General features: G+C 56.6%; 1 protein-coding gene across 2 annotated transcripts in view; it reads left to right on the top strand.

The window, feature by feature from the left end:
• The window catches only part of FOXK1 (forkhead box K1), a 66,837-nt gene that overhangs the window by 39,283 nt on the left and 8,996 nt on the right, over nt 1-18,558 (top strand). For both annotated transcript variants that reach the window (XM_073886346.1, XM_025863630.2), the window contains exons 2-5: nt 5,389-5,574; nt 15,561-15,717; nt 16,265-16,411; nt 17,035-17,228. In XM_073886346.1, coding sequence (XP_073742447.1) covers nt 5,389-5,574; nt 15,561-15,717; nt 16,265-16,411; nt 17,035-17,228 — 684 coding nt within the window. The remainder of the gene's footprint in view (nt 1-5,388; nt 5,575-15,560; nt 15,718-16,264; nt 16,412-17,034; nt 17,229-18,558) is intronic.

Raw genomic sequence — 18,558 nt, 5'->3', positions numbered from 1 at the left:
GTTCCAGGTGGTCCCTCTGAAATGCTGAGCCGAGTAGAAGGCAGGGGAAGGCAATCCCACCTTTCAGTTGGCAAAGAGAAGAGCAGGAAGGACACTTACTGGTCCCCACAGGGCCAGTCCCTGTGTCTGCATTTTGGAAGGATCTCTGCCAGCCGGCCTCCCTGGCCTCATCTGAAGTGGGTCCTGGAGATGATGTGCTTCCTAGGGGCCCTTCCCACCTGCTGCAGGAACCACGGCAGGGATCTCTGGCAGCAGGTGTCATTCTTGAAAACTGGTCTTTTATTTACATACTGTTGCCAGGCGCGGGCCCTCTCTGCCAGTCTCACTTGAGTGGGGGCTTCTTTGAGGCCACCCAAAGCCATAGGCTTGCCAGGCTGGTTCCCATCCTCTAGCCAGATGGCAGCCGCTTGAGAAAGACATGGCACCTCCTTCTGCAGCCCATTGCGTCGGGCCGCTAAAATCCACGCGGGCGTCCCCACACGTCTGGTCCCAGTGGCAGGCTCTGTCCACACTGGGCCTGCTGTCACATGCCGCGAGGGAGGGTGAACGGATTCCAGCCTATAACATTCATGTCCTCACCTCCTAACCAGTGAAGCGGCACCTGGGACCACTGCAGCCGATTTGTCGCAAACGCTAGGTTCTCTGATGGTCAGAAAATGGGGTGGCTTTGGTTACAGAGGCCACAGGTCTGGTCATCGGGTCCCATGCCTCTTCCCTGTAGCTTCCTGAGAAGGGCTCCTCCAGAGAACTCTTGTTCAGATGTGAACCTCTTGGCCGGAGCCACCAAAGTTTTGTCTTTTCGGGAGACGTTTTCCAGTTTCTTCCAGCCTTCTTTCTCGAGTTTTCTTTGTACATCTCATTGTCCAGGTTTCTTGTTTTTTCCTTGAGGTGCCTTTTGGGGCCCTCAGTCCGTAGGCAGCAGTTGCCTTACCTTGGGAGACAAGTGGTCTGCCTTCTCTGCTCCGGATCATCTTTCTCGGAGTCTGCCGCCCAAACTGTCTTCCTGTAGGAGATGCTCCCCAAATGTGTGTTCTTTCCTGGCTTTCTGTCCACACATAAGAGCTAGGTGCTCACGTGGACCACTGTTGGCACCTCCCGGGATGGTCAGCTGGCTGGTTCCTTGTCCGGTGGGCTTCATTGGGGCGGGGGGTGGGGGTGCACAGATGCCCGTCTACAGCCTTCATCCTGGGCTGTCATCTGCTGGGGGGTGTTGGGAAGGTTGGGGGTGTCGTGGGTGGCATGCAGAATTTCAGGCATCCACTGTCAGTGCAGAATGTCAGTCCCTGGTCACTGTGTGGACACCCAGGCTCATCCGAGCTGCCGGGATGCAATGGGGCAAGAGAAGGGGTGTGGGGCTGGGGGCCGTGATAGCTCTGGAGGGGAATGCTCTATGGCCTTAATTTTTTTTTTTTAATTTTTCTGGAAACTTTCACATGGAGTTCTTTCTGTGCCTATTTCTTGTGTCTAAAATGAAGATCATTGTACTTGTATTTATATCAGTAAGGATTAAATGAGCTCTTTTTGTCTCTAACAATGTCCTGGCTAGTAGGGCAGGTGGTGGGATTCCACCTTAAGGACCAGACGGAAGTGAAAGTAAGCGACCACCCCAGCCACCCTTGAATCCCTTAGGCTCCTTCGTGCCTGAGCAGGGCCAGAACCAGCCTTCTGTGCCATGATCTTTGACCTGCTGCTGAAGAGGGCAGCTTCACGTGGAACCAGGGCATCTGCAATTTGGCCTGATTTCTAGGAGCCTTTGGCTTCCACATGGCCCAGGGAGCTGTGCAAGCCGGGGACAGACCCTGAGCGTGGGGGCTGTAGAGCATGAAAATTTTTTCAGAGGAATTTGAATGACGTGTAATTCATGGAGCTCACAACTAACCCACTTAAATTTTCCAGTTAAGTTTTTTGTCTGTTCACAGTTGTGCAGCACCCACCACAGTGGATTTTAGAACATCTGTGTCACCCCTGAAAGCCAGCCCTCCACCCCCCACCCTGCACCACCACCCAGCTACCCCATCTCTGTACATGAGGGCAAGGATTCTGCAGAGGCGTCTGAAGGGCTGTCCCGGGATGGCTGGGTGGCTCGGTTGGTTAAGCATCTGCCTTCGGCTCACGTCATGATCCCAGGGTCCTGGAATCGAGTCCCGCGTCGGGCTCCTTGCTCAGTGGGAAGCCTGCTTCTCTCTCTGCCTGCTGCTCCCCCTGCTTGTGCTCTCTCTCTCTCTCTCTCTCTCTGGCAAATAAAGAAATAAAATCTTAAAAAAAAAAAAATGAAGGGCTGTCTCTCCCAGGGTGGGCGCTTGCCTGTCAGAGCTGTGCTCCGGACCGGGGTGGGGAGGGCTAGCGCACACGCACGCTCACCGGTAGCCGGGGATCCCTGGTGCTGAAGGCAGGCGCGCGCAGCGTGCAGTTGGGGTCAGGTGTGCGGTCGGGGTCAGGTCGAATGTGAAACACCTCCAAGACAATAGCTTTAATTGCAAAACATGCTCATTAAAACACCAACCAGGGCCCTAAACCGGAATGAAAATATTACAGGGAGAGAAGTAATTGGTGAACCCGGGAGCTCCCTAGGGAGATGTCTGTTTAAAATTAAGTAGCTTCCTGGTGTTTCTCCTCCTAGGTAGGAGACAGTTTGCCTCGGGATAATTTCTGGAAGAGTGAGTCAGGAGCTGCTTTTGAAATAGCTGTTGAAGTAAATAATATGAAAATGTTTACTGTTAAACCTTAATTGGAAATGACTCTTACAGTGGGAAATTGCCCTGTTTGAATCAGTTATAGATGGTGTTCGATTTTGCTACGAATTTGCTAACCCAAATCCCTGACCTACAAAATGTTGTGTTTTGTTTTACTAAAAACTCCACGTGCGTGCACGTTTTATCTGGAATCTTTGTTTTTTGAACTGGAAGGTGCCTAAGAGGTCATCTTTTGTGTTCAGAGCCTGTCCTTTTGTTAGCTAAGAACAGAACTGCGGAGGTCGGGGCACTAAACTCACTGGGAGTTCTCAGCCCCCCTTCTTCCTACACCCTGTCTCCCTGCGTCTCAGTTCCCACCCCAACACCTCACCTTCACGGGGAACTCAGAAGCCCTCCCTGGGCGCCTCGTTCTCCTCCCGAGAACCGCCCCGTGGTCTGGGAGTGACGCAGCCCTGGGCCAGCTGGCCTGGAGCCTGGCTTCCCCATCCCCATTCCAAGGATCCTGTGCTAACTCTTGTCTTCACCCACAGCGCTGTTTTTTGACATTCCGCTCTGCCTTGTGACCTCTGTCATAGGCCAGAAGGCACATCCTGTTTCTCGTTGCCCCGATGACTGTAGGGTGCTGTGGTCTCGTGCTCGCGTGAGGGCTTTGTCAGTGCGGGACGGCACAACTCCGGCCATGCGCCCTTTCGGCAGGTAGTGGAGTGTAGCTTCTTGTGTTGATTTGCAGCTGCCAAAGGAAGAGACAAATGGTGAAGGACATAGACACTGCCTTTAAATATTCATCGTTCTTGCTTCTGGATGTAACACTGTGGAACAGGGCCTGTGTGCGTGTGCACGTGCATGTTTGCATGTGTGTGTGCACGTGTGTGCGTGTGCGTGGAGCCCTCAGCCAGATTCCTGGCTCCAAACTCTTTCCTTCATTCTCTGGTTCGGGGACAGCAGCCATCCTCGGGCATGAGCTGGGACGGATGTTAGCTCTGTGCCCTCCAGGTCTGGAGAGACCGGAGACCTCAGAGAGCATTATAGGAAAATGTGTGATGTAACTTTCTAGCCAAAATACTAATGAAGGAGATTTCTGTTGGGTTGTGGGAAAACTAAGGAAAGTGGGAGCAACATCAAACGTTTTTTAACTGTGGCTTACGAGAGGAAAATTGCAGAACGTCTTTAAATGGCCGCAGGTGGCCTTACACAGAACCCGGGGTTGGGGGGGAGGGTGATGTGGACACTAACATGACAGATGTCCCACCCCCGCCCTAACATGCTGGTGTTTAGACTGCATCTCCCAGAACCAAAATGGTGTCAGAATCCCTTTGTTCTGATTTTAGGTTTGGAAATAGAAAGCTGGTGTCTGTGGGTCAGACAGCGGCCTGGTACTTTGCTCCCCGCCTTTGCAGATACGGCCGGTCCCGTGCTCAGGTATCTCTGGAAGAATCAGTACTGGCTAGTCAAGCCGGTTTAGTTACTGACTTCCTCTGGGAGGTGCAAGCAGCCTGGCTATTGGAGCAGACAGCCGCGTATGCTGCTGAGTCATTTCATGAGAAGGGGTCTTCCCGAGTGGAAGGCTCGAGTACCCGTCTGCTCACATGCACTGCCTCTCGTGGGTCCAGAACCTATTTCGACCTACTCTTGAATCTGGTTTCTTTAAAAACGATTTGATTAAGAGAAAAGGGGAATTCAAATGCTGTGTCCCTGGGAGTTTGGAGGGGTCCCTGCTATGTAAACAGCACTGCTGAATTAACACGGGCCGGAGTGGACCAGCAGCCTGCTGGCCGAGGCTTCGTGCGGTGCACACTTCTCAAGTTGTGAAACACCCGGTGTGCTCTCAACACCTTTCCAGAACTGTTAGGAGTGCCTGTCATCTCCAGCACCCCCCCCCACACCGCCCCCCACGACACTCCCTTGTTTTAAAAAGAGCCTTTTCTAAGCAGTTGCTACAGGTGAGACTATGCCTTGTCTCTGCTCTCGTTTGGGTTTGCATTTTTGTTTGTAACTAAAGTTGCAGTTTAGCAACTTGTTGATGACTTGTGGTCTAGAAATGAGGTGTGCTGGATACATAATGTCCAGATTTTGTGCATAGACGTTTCTTGGAGGTAGGGGACCTTGGCTTCATGTGGCGCACCCACACGCAGGGTGTGACTCGGATGTGTGAGGCCGGGTTTGCTTGCACGTGGTCGCCTGCCAGCAGAGAAACCGAGGCCCGGAGCTGACCGCGCAGCCAGTCGTGGTGCCGTCACTCTGCGAGGCGCCTGCCGGCCTGGCTGGGGATGGTGCCACCATTTGGTCCCGCTCGATGGCTTCTCGCAGCGCAGCTGTCTTGACGCTCACTGCTGAGCGGTAATCATGGTATCTCCGGCTCACGACAAGTGTTCTCTGCAAGCTAGTGAACCCCGCTCGGGTACCCCTGCAGCCATCCTGGTGGACGGGAGGTGGCGGTGTGTCTGAGCCTCTGCTGGGGACCCGCATGGGTTCATACCTCTGTCTTCACGTGGGCGGGGAAAAGGAAAACCCGTATCGGTGTCAGCAAGTGTCCCAGATGGGATTTTTGGTTCGCTCTGTGAACTGCAGAGTGATACCGGGGTTCCGTAACGTAAGGCGAACCCCACCGTCACGGCGAACCAGAACATTCCACTGCCGCCTCGCGGCCTTGTCCCCGTCTTTCCCACGCTAATGTGAGCTCTCCCTCTTGTTGCAGGTGCACTTTTCGATTCCCCAGCACGGCCATAAAGATCCAGTTCACGTCTCTGTACCGCCAGGAAGAAGCCCCGGCGTCCCCCCTCCGGCCCCTTTACCCGCAGATCTCCCCTCTGAAGATTCACATTCCGGAGCCGGATCTCCGCAGCTTGGTCAGCCCTATCCCGTCCCCAACCGGCACCATCAGGTGAGTGGCCGACTCGGGCCTGGCCACACGCGCCCCCCCCCACAGCACCAGGGTCCCCCCTGCTCTGGCCATCTGTGTGGGAAGCAGGAGGACCCAGGTGACTCAATAGGTCTCTGGAAAACTGCAGGGGGATGGAGATTTTGAAACTATTCTAAGTGCATCAAGGGACCTGACAACTTAAAGAACATCTCTGGAGAACTCTCTCATAGAGTGAAGAGTCCCTCCAGCATTAATCACTTTCCCGGTTTGCAGTTCTGTGTCTTAGGGGCTTTCCTTAAAAGCAGCACAGGTCTGATTGCTTTAGAGGCATTGACAATATTTTAAAGTAATCTGTGCATGCCAGGATTTGAATTTTGTTTTTCTAAACTTTATTTATGAAGTTTTAGGACTTGATCTAGAGTTTGAAGGAGAGAAACTTCTCAAACGTTCCCATCCTTGGTGTGGTGTACAGAGAAACCTCAGGGGAAGGTTTCGGGGCGACCCCCGTAGAGAGGGACCAGCTGGGCTCTCGACTCCGTGTCCCACCCTCTGCCTGCGCTGGCGCCACGGCTCCGGCCACGGCCCTGGCAGCTTCCCCTGTGGCTGGTGCGTCATCAGTGCAAATGTCAGACCTGGAAAAAATAAAGGTCGTGTCTGAGTCTGGTTTTGCCCCCACATACCTCCTGCAGGGGTCTCAGTCCTCAGGGGTGCCTCTGAGCCACACTGGGAAAACCGATGCTCCTCGGGCGGGAGTTTTGCTGTCCCCACAGCCTTCTGGTCAGACACCGTGCCTTCCCTCGCCAAGCGGCCACGCTCTGGCGGTCCTCATGTTCTCCTCATGTTCTAGGACCATGTGTCACTCGGTCTTTCTGTGACAGTCATGCCTCATTGCTGTTTTCCCGCTGGGACATGTTGCAGACACGTTGGGAACAGTTTGCTTTGAGCTGGCTTGGAGCCTGCGTCCTGCAGAACCAGGGAAGAAGTGTGTCTCTCTCTTACGGAGAGAGTGGTAGGCACAGCGTTGATCATGGTGTGGCCTGGAGCTCAAGACTGGCCCCCAGTTCTGGTTCTGGCCATGTGACCAGTTAGTGGGAGAACCAGGGGCCTCGTTAGGCCTTGTTTTCCTTGTCGTAAGGCCAGAACGCAGATGTCCTGGCTCTGGGAGACGGGGATGAGCGGCAGCTTTCTGAAAGCCCACGCGTGTGTTAGGTCCTGTGCTCAGCGCGGTGCCTGCAGGGTCTCAACTACTCCTTCCGCTCACTTCAGGTTGCTAGAATGGCTCTGGTCTAAAGCCCCAAATCGAGTGTGTGATCTCATTGTTATTTCAGACGGCTAACTGGACCTTAATCTAGAGCATGAGTTTTATGCTCACGCTGTGAAAATGTTCCTACACGTACTTACCTGTAATTTATCCACGGATAAAAAGTCATACGTGGGGAGATGAGGTGGGCCCTGTGGACGACGCTCTGCCTCTTCCTCACACGGCTAACGGGCCGCCCGTGACCCAGCAGCTCACCGGAGCGGGAGGTCCAGGCAAGAACTCGTACACAAGGGCTCAGGGCATCACTATTCCTAATAGCCGCGAAGCAGGAGCGACTCGGTGTCTGTCAACTAATGAGCAGCTAGGTCAGACGTGGACTATTCACAGTGGAATGTTACGTGGCCATAAAAAGGGATAAAGTGCTGACACCTGGCAGAGCGTGGCTGCCCCGTGGAAACGTGACACGCGGAGTGAAGGCAGCTGAACGCGAAGGACCGCACCCCAGTACGATGCCGTTGATAGGAAACGCCTGGAACAGGGGGTCTCGGGGAAGGCAGCAGGCGCGCAGCTGTGGGGGCTGGGGGTCGGAAGGCGTGCCAGCCAGCTGTATGGCCTTTGTTTCTGGGGTGACAGTGGAAACGCTTTGGACTCAGACAGTGGTGATGATGGTTGCTGACTCTGTGAGTACCCCGGAAACCCCTCAGTTGTACTCTAAATGGGGGACTTATCTCAGTGAAGCTGATACAAAACCTGCCTGTCCTGACACCTTCACCCGGAGCAGCCTAAAGCGGCCGCGGGCACATGGACCAGCGACATCCCATGCCCGTGCTGCTGGCCACTGGGGGCCGGTCCTGGGCAGCATGGGTGTAGCCGTGGAGGGCCCTTGGCACCCAGCAAACCCCGGGCAGGCCGTCAGCATGGCCTTGTTAATAATCGGGTTATGATCCAGCCAGATAGACACTAAGAAAGAAAAACGTGTTGGTTTGTACCTGGAGGGCTTCAGAAAATAAATACATTTCCCAGGGATATTCCAAATCAAAACAGTAGACAGCTGGTTAAGATATTCAAGCCAGGCTCTGTGTCCTGACGTTACTTTTGTGTCGGAAGGGAGGCCGGAGCTGGAAGAAGTTCAGGGAGGTGTGGACTGAGTGCAAGTAGGAGCTCAGCAGGTGCGGCTGGAGCTGTGCTGAGCTCGGGTGCGTGTGAGGGGCCAGTCCCCGGGCCGGGCGGGCTGGGGCACTGTGTCCCGGGTCCCCCCCCCCCCCCCGCCGCCACTTCTCCTTTTTATCTGGCGGAAGATTTGGGGAGAAAGTAGCCACTGTGGGACTGGCCCTCTCTCCCTTTTTGGCCTTGAAGTATCAGAGAAGGGACTTCTGTTTACATCCGCTTATCTTAGCGCAGTGGAATCCAATTTAGAAACCTCAGAGGCCCTTGTGGTTTTGCTTGCCAAGATCCTGTTCAACTTCTGGGCTGTTGCAGGGGTGGAGCCCCGTGTTTACAAACACGCCACCCCTCCTCTCCACCCTGGGATGCCCCCCGACTTCCCCACCCCCACAGCGACCGAGGAGGGGAGCAGGGCTGAGGGCTCGGCTCCGCAGGGTGGGGGGGGCGGGGAGCTGGCACCCTGCGCCCGGCCAGCCTGCACAGCTGTCACCCGTCCCTCTGACGACACAGCGGGAGGGGGAGGGGAGGGTGCCTCTTCTCCTAGTTTGGTGTGCCTGCTTCCCGCTCCCGCCATTGGCCAGCTCCCCCGGGCCACCTGGGGGCCTTGGTCTGGGTCACTTTCCAGCCTGGACCCAGTTTCTCCAGCACCCTGGCCTGAGCCCCTGTCCCCTCCAGGGTTTTGTGAGCGGCGTTCCCCAGGGGGGAACATTCCCCGGAGGAACATTCTCGAGAACAAACAGCCCCGCCCCGCACTCCGACCCCTCCCGCCTTCCTTTCTGTTTGGCCTTTTTCTGCTTCCCCTGCCAGCCAGGGGGTGTGGCCGCCCTGTGGTGGTTGGGTTTGTGTTTTGTTTTGGGGCGTTTGTTTGTGGTTGTTTTTGTTTTTTTTTTTTTTTGCGCTGCTGTGCTCCACCCAGAAAATGAATGAATGCTCTTTGAAATAAATTCTGCTGTCTTCAGCAGCATTTTATTGACTTTTTTTTTTTCGTTTTGCAAAGAAGTGGTGTTTTTAGGAAGAAGAAATCAGTTCACCATTTTCTGGGTTTTACAAAATGAGAGACCAATCTATAAAGAGCTCTTGGAGCTAGGAGTTTTAGGGACAGAGCCGAAATAAAACCAGAGGAAGGAGGCAGGCAGCACAGAAGGAGGGGAGCTGGTCTTTCCCAAGAGCCAGACTCTACAAGCTGTTTCTTTAAGAAGGCTTTCCTCGATTTTTTTCAAGGTAGAGCTCAAAAACCAGAGTAATTGTGTTGTGAAATCTGGCAAAGTCTACGCCACTGACTTCAAACTGAAACTGCCTTTGACCGTGGTCTTCAGGCGCATTTTCCACCCCATCTGTGGTTGGAGCTCGGCTGCCCTCCCCTCCCTGCGATCGGTCTGGTCCGTCTGGGAGAAGTGCTTGCGTTTTTCCAGCCGACTGGGGCCCTTCCTTGGGGTGACGTTTCCTGCGTCACAGCTCCCAGCTCAGTCTCCAGATGCTTCCTGTAATGCCAGCAGGGGCCCGCGCCCGCTGATCCGTTGGTCCAGGAGCCCCATCGTCTGTGGCTCACCTGGGGGCCACTTTCCTTTCCAGCACCTCTCCTGTGGACCTCACACCCCCACCCGGTCCCTTTCCCTTCCGAAAGCTCTGAGAAATAAAAATCGGTTCATCCACACAGAAAGGTGGGCCCTCCACCTTCTTTGTATTTTCCCTTCTGCCGAAATCCGTGCCAAGATGTATTTTGGCTCTAAAACGTTGAGAGAAAGTTCTTATCTTCGCTGGGGTGGCCATTTCCCGGTTCTTGGGCGCATCTCACTGGGGCCCTTTGGTTCCTGTGTCGTGTGTTCTCGGCGCGCCTTCTGGGTGATGCCCGGCCTGTGTGCACTGCTGCTCCCGCGTGGGCACATGACCCGGCAACGGAGGGCCCTTCCCAGGCCTCACACTCTGGGAAGCTGGAAGAACCTGGAGGGCAGGCGCTGGGGGGTGGCATTCCCCCAAGGTCTGCACCGCACGGGCTGCCCTCAGGGGGTGTGTGTCTGGTGAGTTCTGGGCTGAGGAGCAGCTCGGGCCAGTTTACTGACTGCTGGGCACAGGGCAGAGTATGTTTCAGAAACGAGTTAGGCTTTTGAAATAGCTTCCCAGGATTTTGCGGCATCACATTTATCTTAAGCATTCCTTAAGAGCGGTCTCAGAAGCTGGCCTCTGTGGATTTTCTTTCCCTGTTCTCTTATTTTTTTTTTTTCCAGATTACAGAAATACTGTGTATGCATTATACAGAACGCAAACATTTCAGAAAATGAAGCTCCCGCCCACCCTGCTGTTCCCAGGACAGGTCATGGGGTGCATCTCCTCTACACGTTCCCGACGGCTTCTCTCACAGGGACTGCTGTGGGTCCCCCCTCCGCAGGAAGGCCCCATAGAGTCCAGTGTCCTCCCGCGGTCTTTTTCTCCTTTCCTGCTGGGTCTTGGGCGCCTTTCCGAGTCACCGCACTGCAGGGGCTGGAATTGGCTTCCCGAGCTTCCCACTAGGGGGCCCATGGGCCATTTCCAGTGTCCTGCCCTCAGGGGCAGCTCTCTGAAGCTGCCCTTCCAAAACGTCTGCACATCTTATGCGGAGGCAACACGGTTCTCAGATTTGGTTATTTTGTTTGAGAGTCATGAGCCCTGGGATTCTAGGGCAAGTAATGAGGATAGGAGCCGCTGCTGGTGCTCGCGCCGGGCATCTGCCTGCACCTGCAGGGCGGCGCTGTGGCCCGTTCCCGGATGGGACACTGATGCCCGGAGACCGGACACCGCCCGCAGGTCTGTGCTCTGTGCACAGGGGTGGCGCCAGCCTCATGGATGCCACTGAAACTTTTAAACAGGTGGTTTTTATCAAAGGGATCCGTGCACGTGGTATAAGAACTGAAACGTGCCCCGAGGCGGCAGCAGCACCACGGGGACAGTCCCCACCCGCCTCCAGGCTGTGCTGGTGTTGGCTCACCTCTGCATGGTCCGCTGCGCGCCTCTCGGCTTCTCGGTGTGCCTCATACTGACATCCCAGGTGGGAAGTCGGGGTTTTGTCCTCCCTCCCCACCCCGGGACCTCAGGACCGTGGCGCCCGTGAGCGTTGGCGTTTTCTGAGTGTGCCCGTGCTGCCTGTAGCGCCCACTGTTTCTCACTCGCGCTCTGGCCGCTCCGGCCCCGGGCGGGGGAGGGCCTGAAGGCCTGTGCACTGCGTTTGGTTCGGTTCCCTGTCCCTGTGACCCGACCTGCACACCCCCCACCACCCCCGTGAACGTCCGTCACGCGGACCTGCTGGGAAGGCCTTCCTCGGGAGCCCGGTCTACCCCCCCCCGGTCAGTCCGGGATCTCCCTCTGGCCAGTCTTGCCCTTTCCCCGATCTGCTCCTCGGTTTTATTGGGGAACATTCTCCAGTTGCTTCCTGGAAATGGGTACAGGACAGGTGAATGAAAATCACGACACATCTTCCAGGCCTGAAAATCATTGTTTTTCTCCATTCACACTAGATGAAAGGTTTCACTAGTGGCGAATTCTCGGGCGGACACACTTTTCCCTCACAACTTAAAATCACTTTCTAGCTTTGAGTGCTGCCGTTGGAGTGTGGTGCCGCCTGGCTCCTGACCCTCCTGGACCGGACGTTTGTCCTCTGAGCACACGCAGTGTCGCGTCCCCACCGCTGCCAGCAGGTCTGCAGCGCCAGAATCTCGCCTTCCTGTGTCCAGGGGAGCTTCTGCTCATGCCCTTACCCCTCACCGCTTCCCATGGGCTCTGGGGAGGCCCTGGGGCGGGGGGCTCTCCTCCCACTCCTCACTGAACTTCTTTTTCTCCTCTTTTTAAAATTTGAGGAACGTCTCCCCGTCCTCTGTCCGCGCCTTAGCGGCCTTCTCACCTCCAATCGACGCGGTCTGTGCCCTTCCGGGGTCAAGGCCACACTCCGTTTTGCTGTTTCACACACACCCCCCCTCCGCCGCCCATCTGTGAGGGCGCTGCAGGTGCGCCTCAGCAAAGCCGGGGTGATTAGGAGGCAAGGCTGTAAATGCACTGAAATGGTGTTTCAATGAGAAATAATAAAAAGATCCTAGTTTTCAGAAAAGTTCAAAAGGCCTGAATGAAAAACAGAATTACCACTTACCTCTGTGTATTCATCAAAAGTATGATCTTCTGCCTGAAAAGCCTTTCCGCTCAGCTGCCATCCCATTGAGGAGCTAATTCTGTTTTTTTGACTGAAAATTAATAATCTAATTAAAATCTGCGTAACACTTCCCAGAAAAGACTGAGCTTCCAGAAAACCATTTGGATGATCTCTGAGGTGGTGCTGTGGGGCCGGGGCCCAGGGAGGGGTTCCAAGTGGCCCCTCCTGGGGGCTGGGTGGGCAGGTAGAGCATAGACCCCCAGCAACCTTCCTGGGCCCACTGTTTGGGGCCCAGGGTCCGGGGTTCTCTGGATGAGACCCAGGGGCAGTCCAGAGAGGGGAGAGGACCTGGCCACGCCTTACGGACTTCAGCGCGGCTCTTCTGGCTCCCTCCCTCCCCCACCCCCCCCCCACACACCTGGGTGCTCCCAGGTGCCCACTCTGATCTCAGGGCCGTGCGGTCTGAATCCCAGGAGGCTGGCACGGGGGGAAAATGCTCACAGCCCCAGGGCAGACCAGGCTGGGCAGGCATCTGAGTGGGGGTGGGGGCCTGGCAGAGCTTGGGGGCATCCTGGAAGGGTGGCAGCGGGTGCCACGGAAAATGCTCACTGCAGGCTCCAGGGACAGACGTGGTTGGCCAGCCTTCTGTCCCATTGGTTTTTCTCAGTGTGAATTCTTACCGTCATAGCGAGACCTGAAAACACCTTTTCCCACCAGGCTGTTCATTCTTTTCCAGTATCTGTAAACATAGGACGCAGAGTCATCGCCAGGCATGACTTGCATGGTCGCAGAGGTCCCTTCCTGGGCCTGGGCGGTTACAGAGCCGGCTTGGGTTTGCCCCGCTGTGACAGCCTGTGACCGCAGCCCCCGAGACCATAAGCTTCTCTCGCCTGAAACAAAAATGTGACTTAGGAGCTGTATTCCCACAAAAGGGGGAACCAGCGACCAATGGTCTAAAGTGCACATTCCGCTGCATTTCCACCTGGAATCTTGAATCAGGAAGAACAGGCATTTATTTAGTGCGACGTCTGTAGGAGGCGGCTCCTCGGCCCCTGCTGCTTCCTTGTGTGCCCAGATGCAGGCTTCCCACACACCTGGGGGTGGGGGAGACACAAAGGGAGTTCTTTGCCTAAGCCTGGCTGGTTCAGTCAGTAGAGCGTGCAGCTCTTAACCTCGGGGTCGTGAGTTCAAGCCCCACACTGGGCATGGCGTCTACTCCAAAAGCTAAAAAGTTTTTTTCCAGCCTTTGCAAGCAGTGAGGGAGATTTTCAGTCGGGTAGGGTACAGCTCTGGTATGAGACACTGAATGTCTTGGTGGGTTTCCCCAGAGTGGGAGCCTTGCTGAACCCCAGGGCCCCCGGACCCCCATCTCACACATGCCCCTCTGAGGCCCGTCTTGGAGCTGAGCTCGTGTGGCATCTCCTTTCGTCCTTCTCTTCAGATGGTGGTGCGCCATCAGGGTGGCCGGGTGTCAGGCACAGCCCTCCCAGCACAGACAGGCCCACAGGGACAGCGGAGTAGGGCTCGTGGGGAAGCTCGCTGCTCTGAGGCCAGAAGGGCTGTGCGCACAAACGCACGTTCTCCTGGATGGGCCGGCTGGGCAGCTCTGGGGTCACGGCCGGTGACCAGCTGCGCTCCGTCCCCACCAAGCTTCCCCGCAAGCGCTTGCTGGCTCTAGCCACCTGGCAGCCCCCACGCACACTCCCCGGTGGATTATTCCCATTCGAAATCATTCTTTGGTGAATGGCAGCGTTTTCTCTGGGTTTTGCCACTGAGAGAGGTAAATTTCTGCACTTTTCTGCAACATAGTGACCTGTGGCAGGCAGCACACCCCGTGCGTCTAAACCCAGAGGTCGCGTGTGTCCTCACCGCTGGTAAGGGCGCCTGGTCAGTGTCAGGCAAGGTCAGGAAGCCACCTGCCCCCTGGTTGGGTGTGACTCCGTCTCTGGGAGTGACGGTTCTCGTCCCTTGTGGTGCGACGTGCTTTACTGTGCTCACGTCCACAGCGGGGGTCGGGTGTGTGGGGAACCGAGCGGGGCTGACAGGGCTTCAGTGTACCGGGGCATGCTGCGCTTCCGCACCATTTGGCAGAAAACAGTGCAGAGAATCTTCGGGACACCCTCCTCACTTCGGGGTCGCGTGACCTTTGAATCACAGCTTTAGGCCGCATGCGGTAGCGTTTAGTGCCCAGATGGCTGCATGTGCGAAGCCTGTTTCCGAGTGTGTGAATGTTCTACCAGTCCTGCCCTAACGTTATAAGCTTGGGTTTTGTATATTTGGTTCCGAATGAAGTTAAGAAAAAGCTGTTTTTACTACTGTTTCCTGCCTTTACCAAGCCCGTTTATGTTGTTGATCGCAGGCTCTGTTCACACCTGTCTCTGTCATACTTGGGGAATCCAACGGAGCCCTCGAAGTCCCGGGCACCCGGGCGGCTCCGTAGAGGGTCAGAGGGAAGGATGCAACAGCACGTGGGGCATGTTCGGAAACCTGGGGCCTTCTGGATGGTTCCTGGTGGGGTGCTGGCCTTGAGGGAGCTCTCCTGAGCGCAGGGGCCTGGGTCCTCTGTGACTTTAGGGAGGCAGAGCAAAGTGGCCTTGTCCCTGCTCCGCGGGCCGGGGTCGGTGGGGGGAGGGGCGCCTGTGGTCCGCGTGAGGCTGGCCATCGCGGCTCCGGTCAGCTCCCAGCAGGGGCACCTTTTACCTGGGCTCGTTACCTCAAGTGTTTGCATTGGTTGCCTCTGCATATTTTGTAATAGAATTAGTTTTCAGAATCAGAATTTCATTGTCGTTTGATGGCCAAAGTCCACCTTGTTAATAGGAGGCACTGTACCTCACCTCTCGCTGCTGAGCTGGGCCAAGTGAGCTCCAGCAGGAAGCGGGCCGGGGACCCTGCAGGCCTGGCACCGGCCACTGTGTACTCAGGACCCGCTTGAGCCATGGGTGTGTCCGGCCTGTGTATTTGGCCACAGTTTCCCACCTCCGATTGGCAAGGCAGCCCCGGAGAGAGACAGCCAGTGTGGGCCGCAGAGGCCGAAGCCGAGGGCCCCTCTCTCAGGTCCCGTCTCCCCAGCCTTGGCCCACGGCGCCCCCGTGTGGACAGTGAGCTCGCTCAGCCCCGCCTGCCTTGCGGGTGGTGCCCTTCGGGCCCAGGCTGTGTGCGGTGGGGAGCGGGTGGCTGCTATGTAAACCTGGTTCTCAGGGCCCACAGCTCCCACCGCGAGCAGAAACCACTGCTAGAATACCACGCATTGCGCCGGCCACGCATGGACACGAGCTGTTCTCTGGTTGCACTCGGTCCGTCCTTTATCGATGGCGAGATGTGGTGTCATGACAACACATGGAGGAAAGGGGTCAGATTTCCCTGTCACCTTGCATCGCCCAGCATCGCCCACCTAGGTCCTGAAATCCTGTGATGTCAGGTTCTCCTTTTCAGGGTCATGACCTCAGGACGTGTCGTTTCTCTCCGCAGTGTTCCCAACTCCTGCCCGGCCAGTCCACGTGGGGCCGGGTCGTCCGGCTACCGCTTCGTTCAGAACGTGACCTCGGACCTGCAGCTGGCCGCAGAATTTGCCGCGAAGGCCGCCTCGGAGCAACAGACAGACACGTCCGGGGGTGACAGCCCTAAGGTGCCAGGCCTCATGGCGCACGTGGCACAGCGCGGGCACACACAGGGCTGCTCCGGGGGGGCGCGGCGGGCTTGCGGGTACCGGCGTGAGGAGGAGCCGCGCTCGGGGGCAGGACGCCGGCCCTCTGCCGGAGAGCGCACTTGCTCCTTCACTGACGTCACACTTAGGCCCCGGGGACACTGCCCTTTCCCGCGCCGCACCTCCTCGTCCCGTGTGCGGGGGAAAGGACGGTTTCAGGGTTTTTCCTTGCAGCTTTCATATTTTAGTTCACGCTCCTCTGATGCCAGTCTTTAGGTCAATTTGCAGAGGAAGCGAGAAATTTCTAAATTAAGAACTAAATTATGATGAAAATCTGGGGCCGGAATGGCTGTCCCTCGTTGAGTGTACGCACATTGGCGAGACGGGTGGTGGTCCCTGGGACTGAGTTGGGTGGGCACACCGCTGCCCTCTGTCCCGATCGCTGGGGCCCTCTGCAGGAGCGGGGGTCCACGGCGGGTGGGGCTTGCAAAGCGTGCCGGGGCTAACGGCGCGCTGCCTTCGTCCTCAGGATGAGGCGAAGCCGCCGTACTCGTACGCTCAGCTGATTGTGCAGGCCATCTCGTCCGCACCGGACAGGCAGCTAACACTAAGCGGGATCTACGCCCACATCACCAAGCATCACCCTTACTACCGGACGGCTGAGAAAGGCTGGCAGGTGAGGCCCAAGCCCGGGAAGCCAGGTGTCCAGCCCACTGTCGCGGAACAAGGGAGTCAGGTCATTTTCTGTGGGACAGAGTGGGCCAGGGATGCCTCCGCTGATGGTGTGTGGTGCATCTGAACCGAGAGACTGGCCCCAGGGAGTCCAAATAGCCTTCTCCCCCCCCAACGTCCAGAGAAGGGATGGTTAGTTCCTACACCTTGCGGTGTTTTCACGCTTACCATGCCTTCTGATCCTGTGCTGTGTTGGAAATGGACCATGCACGTGTCCCGGGACCATCAGACCTCGTGTCACGCTTGTTCCGGGACATTCTCCCCATGGTTGCTCTTTCCCCCTGGCCAGTTGGCTTAGTACAAGTTCTGCTCCGCATACTCCTAGGCCGTGGCTTGTCTTTCTGTTTCACTTTTTCTACGAGGAACGCTGTGCTGGATTTTGTTAGGAAAAGCCACCACTGTGCCTTTGTACTTCCTGGTAGAATCCAGTGACCTTGCCACCCCCTGGAGCACCGTCGCCAGCACGAACGCTGGGCTGTCCCATCACCTCTGGTCTGTGTCTGTTAACGTTCAGATGCAGTTTGTTTTCTGACTTGCTAACTGGCGAATATCTCTTCTTGCCCACAGAATTCAATCCGACACAACCTCTCTTTGAACCGTTACTTTATTAAAGTCCCTCGTTCCCAGGAGGAGCCTGGGAAGGGGTCTTTTTGGCGAATAGACCCTGCCTCAGAAGCGAAGCTCGTGGAACAGGCATTCCGAAAACGGAGGCAGAGGGGCGTCTCCTGTTTCCGCACCCCGTTCGGGCCTCTGTCGTCCAGGTGAGTCCCTGCTGTGCTCCTCGGTCAGCAGCCTGGCTCCCCCACACGTACGCGTTCACGGGAGCATCTTCGGCTCTGTAAACGCGTCACCTTTGTGGTTTTGAGCGAGACGATGTCAGGACAGTAAAGTTAGTAGGCGGACCCCTGGCCGCGCCTCTGATGTGTCCCTTCTCAGAAGCCGAGGCGCAGGCAGTGGTGGGAACAGACCCTAAAACCAGAGAGTGGAAGGGGCCTGCAGGGTTCTGTGGAAGCCCGCAGGGGGACCGACTGAGCAGGTCTGGTCGAGCTCAAGCACGTGGTGTCATTAATGAAGCCGACGTCGGGATGTGGCCGCCGTCTGCCCTCTGGTCGGGGCCCCTCCTGCTCCGCACGCTTGGCCAGCCCAGTCCATCGGGCCGAGCTGCACGTGGACAGGCCCAGAGGTCTTCCCAAGGCCACCAGTCCAGGCAAAGCATGGGCCAGGAGAGGGCAGATGCTCTCCGTTGGCACCTTGTGCTTTCCACCTCATCGTGTAGCAAATGTGATTCCGTGAAAGGCCGCTCAGACGTCCAGAAATGTCTGGTACGGGGTCTGCGGTGATTCTCGGTGCTGTAGCAAAAGTAGAAGTTGGAACAGAGGTAACGGTCGTACCGGTAAGGTAGGAATTCAGAATGCTTCAGCTGAGCTCCGAGTTTCCAGAACACCACACTGCTTGAACAAGGCTTGGAAAGAAATGTTGCTAGAGTAGCTGAGGTTGCCAGGGCTGCAGTGGCGGCCCACAGACCTGGCAGCCAGCTGCGCTTCTCTCACACTTGTGCGGCCAGAGGTCACGGTGGCGGCGGGGTGCGCGCCTCCGAGGCATGAGGGCGTCTGCTCCGGGCCTCTCCAGCGCCCCTGGGCTCGGACAGGCAGCTCCCTGACCTCTGCCTTCATCTCCCCTGCCATTCTCCCTGAGTATGTCGGTGTCTCGATTGCCCCTTTGAGGACGTCGGTCACTGGGTTAGGGACCAATCCTACCTACTGACTCCAAGCAAGGTCCCCTTTTGAGGCCCGGGTGACTTCTGGGGACACAAGTCCCACCCTTAACAGTGACCGCCGTAACATTTCACTTGGTAGATCAGCGGGTCGGCCAGCTAGGGGAGCAGTTCCGGGGCTGGCTCTCTGCGCCCAGCACTGCCCAGGGAGCCCTGATAAGGGGTGTCTCTGGAGGACGACGAGGTGGGCCTGTCTTCACGGTCACTCTGGGAGTGAGGGACACAGTCTTGTGAATCTGCGTAGTGGCAGGCAGGAAATTCTTGGGCCCAGGAGGAAGCTGTGTGAGCTGTGACTTAAGGAGAGGGAGGGACTCTCA

Source organism: Callorhinus ursinus, unplaced genomic scaffold, assembly GCF_003265705.2.
Source record: "Callorhinus ursinus isolate GAN/ISIS: 27379988/994484 unplaced genomic scaffold, GSC_fseal_2.0 scaffold70, whole genome shotgun sequence".
NCBI lineage: Eukaryota > Metazoa > Chordata > Mammalia > Carnivora > Otariidae > Callorhinus > Callorhinus ursinus.
Note: the sequence above shows the minus strand (reverse complement) of the source record. Positions and strands in the feature narration are given on the sequence as shown.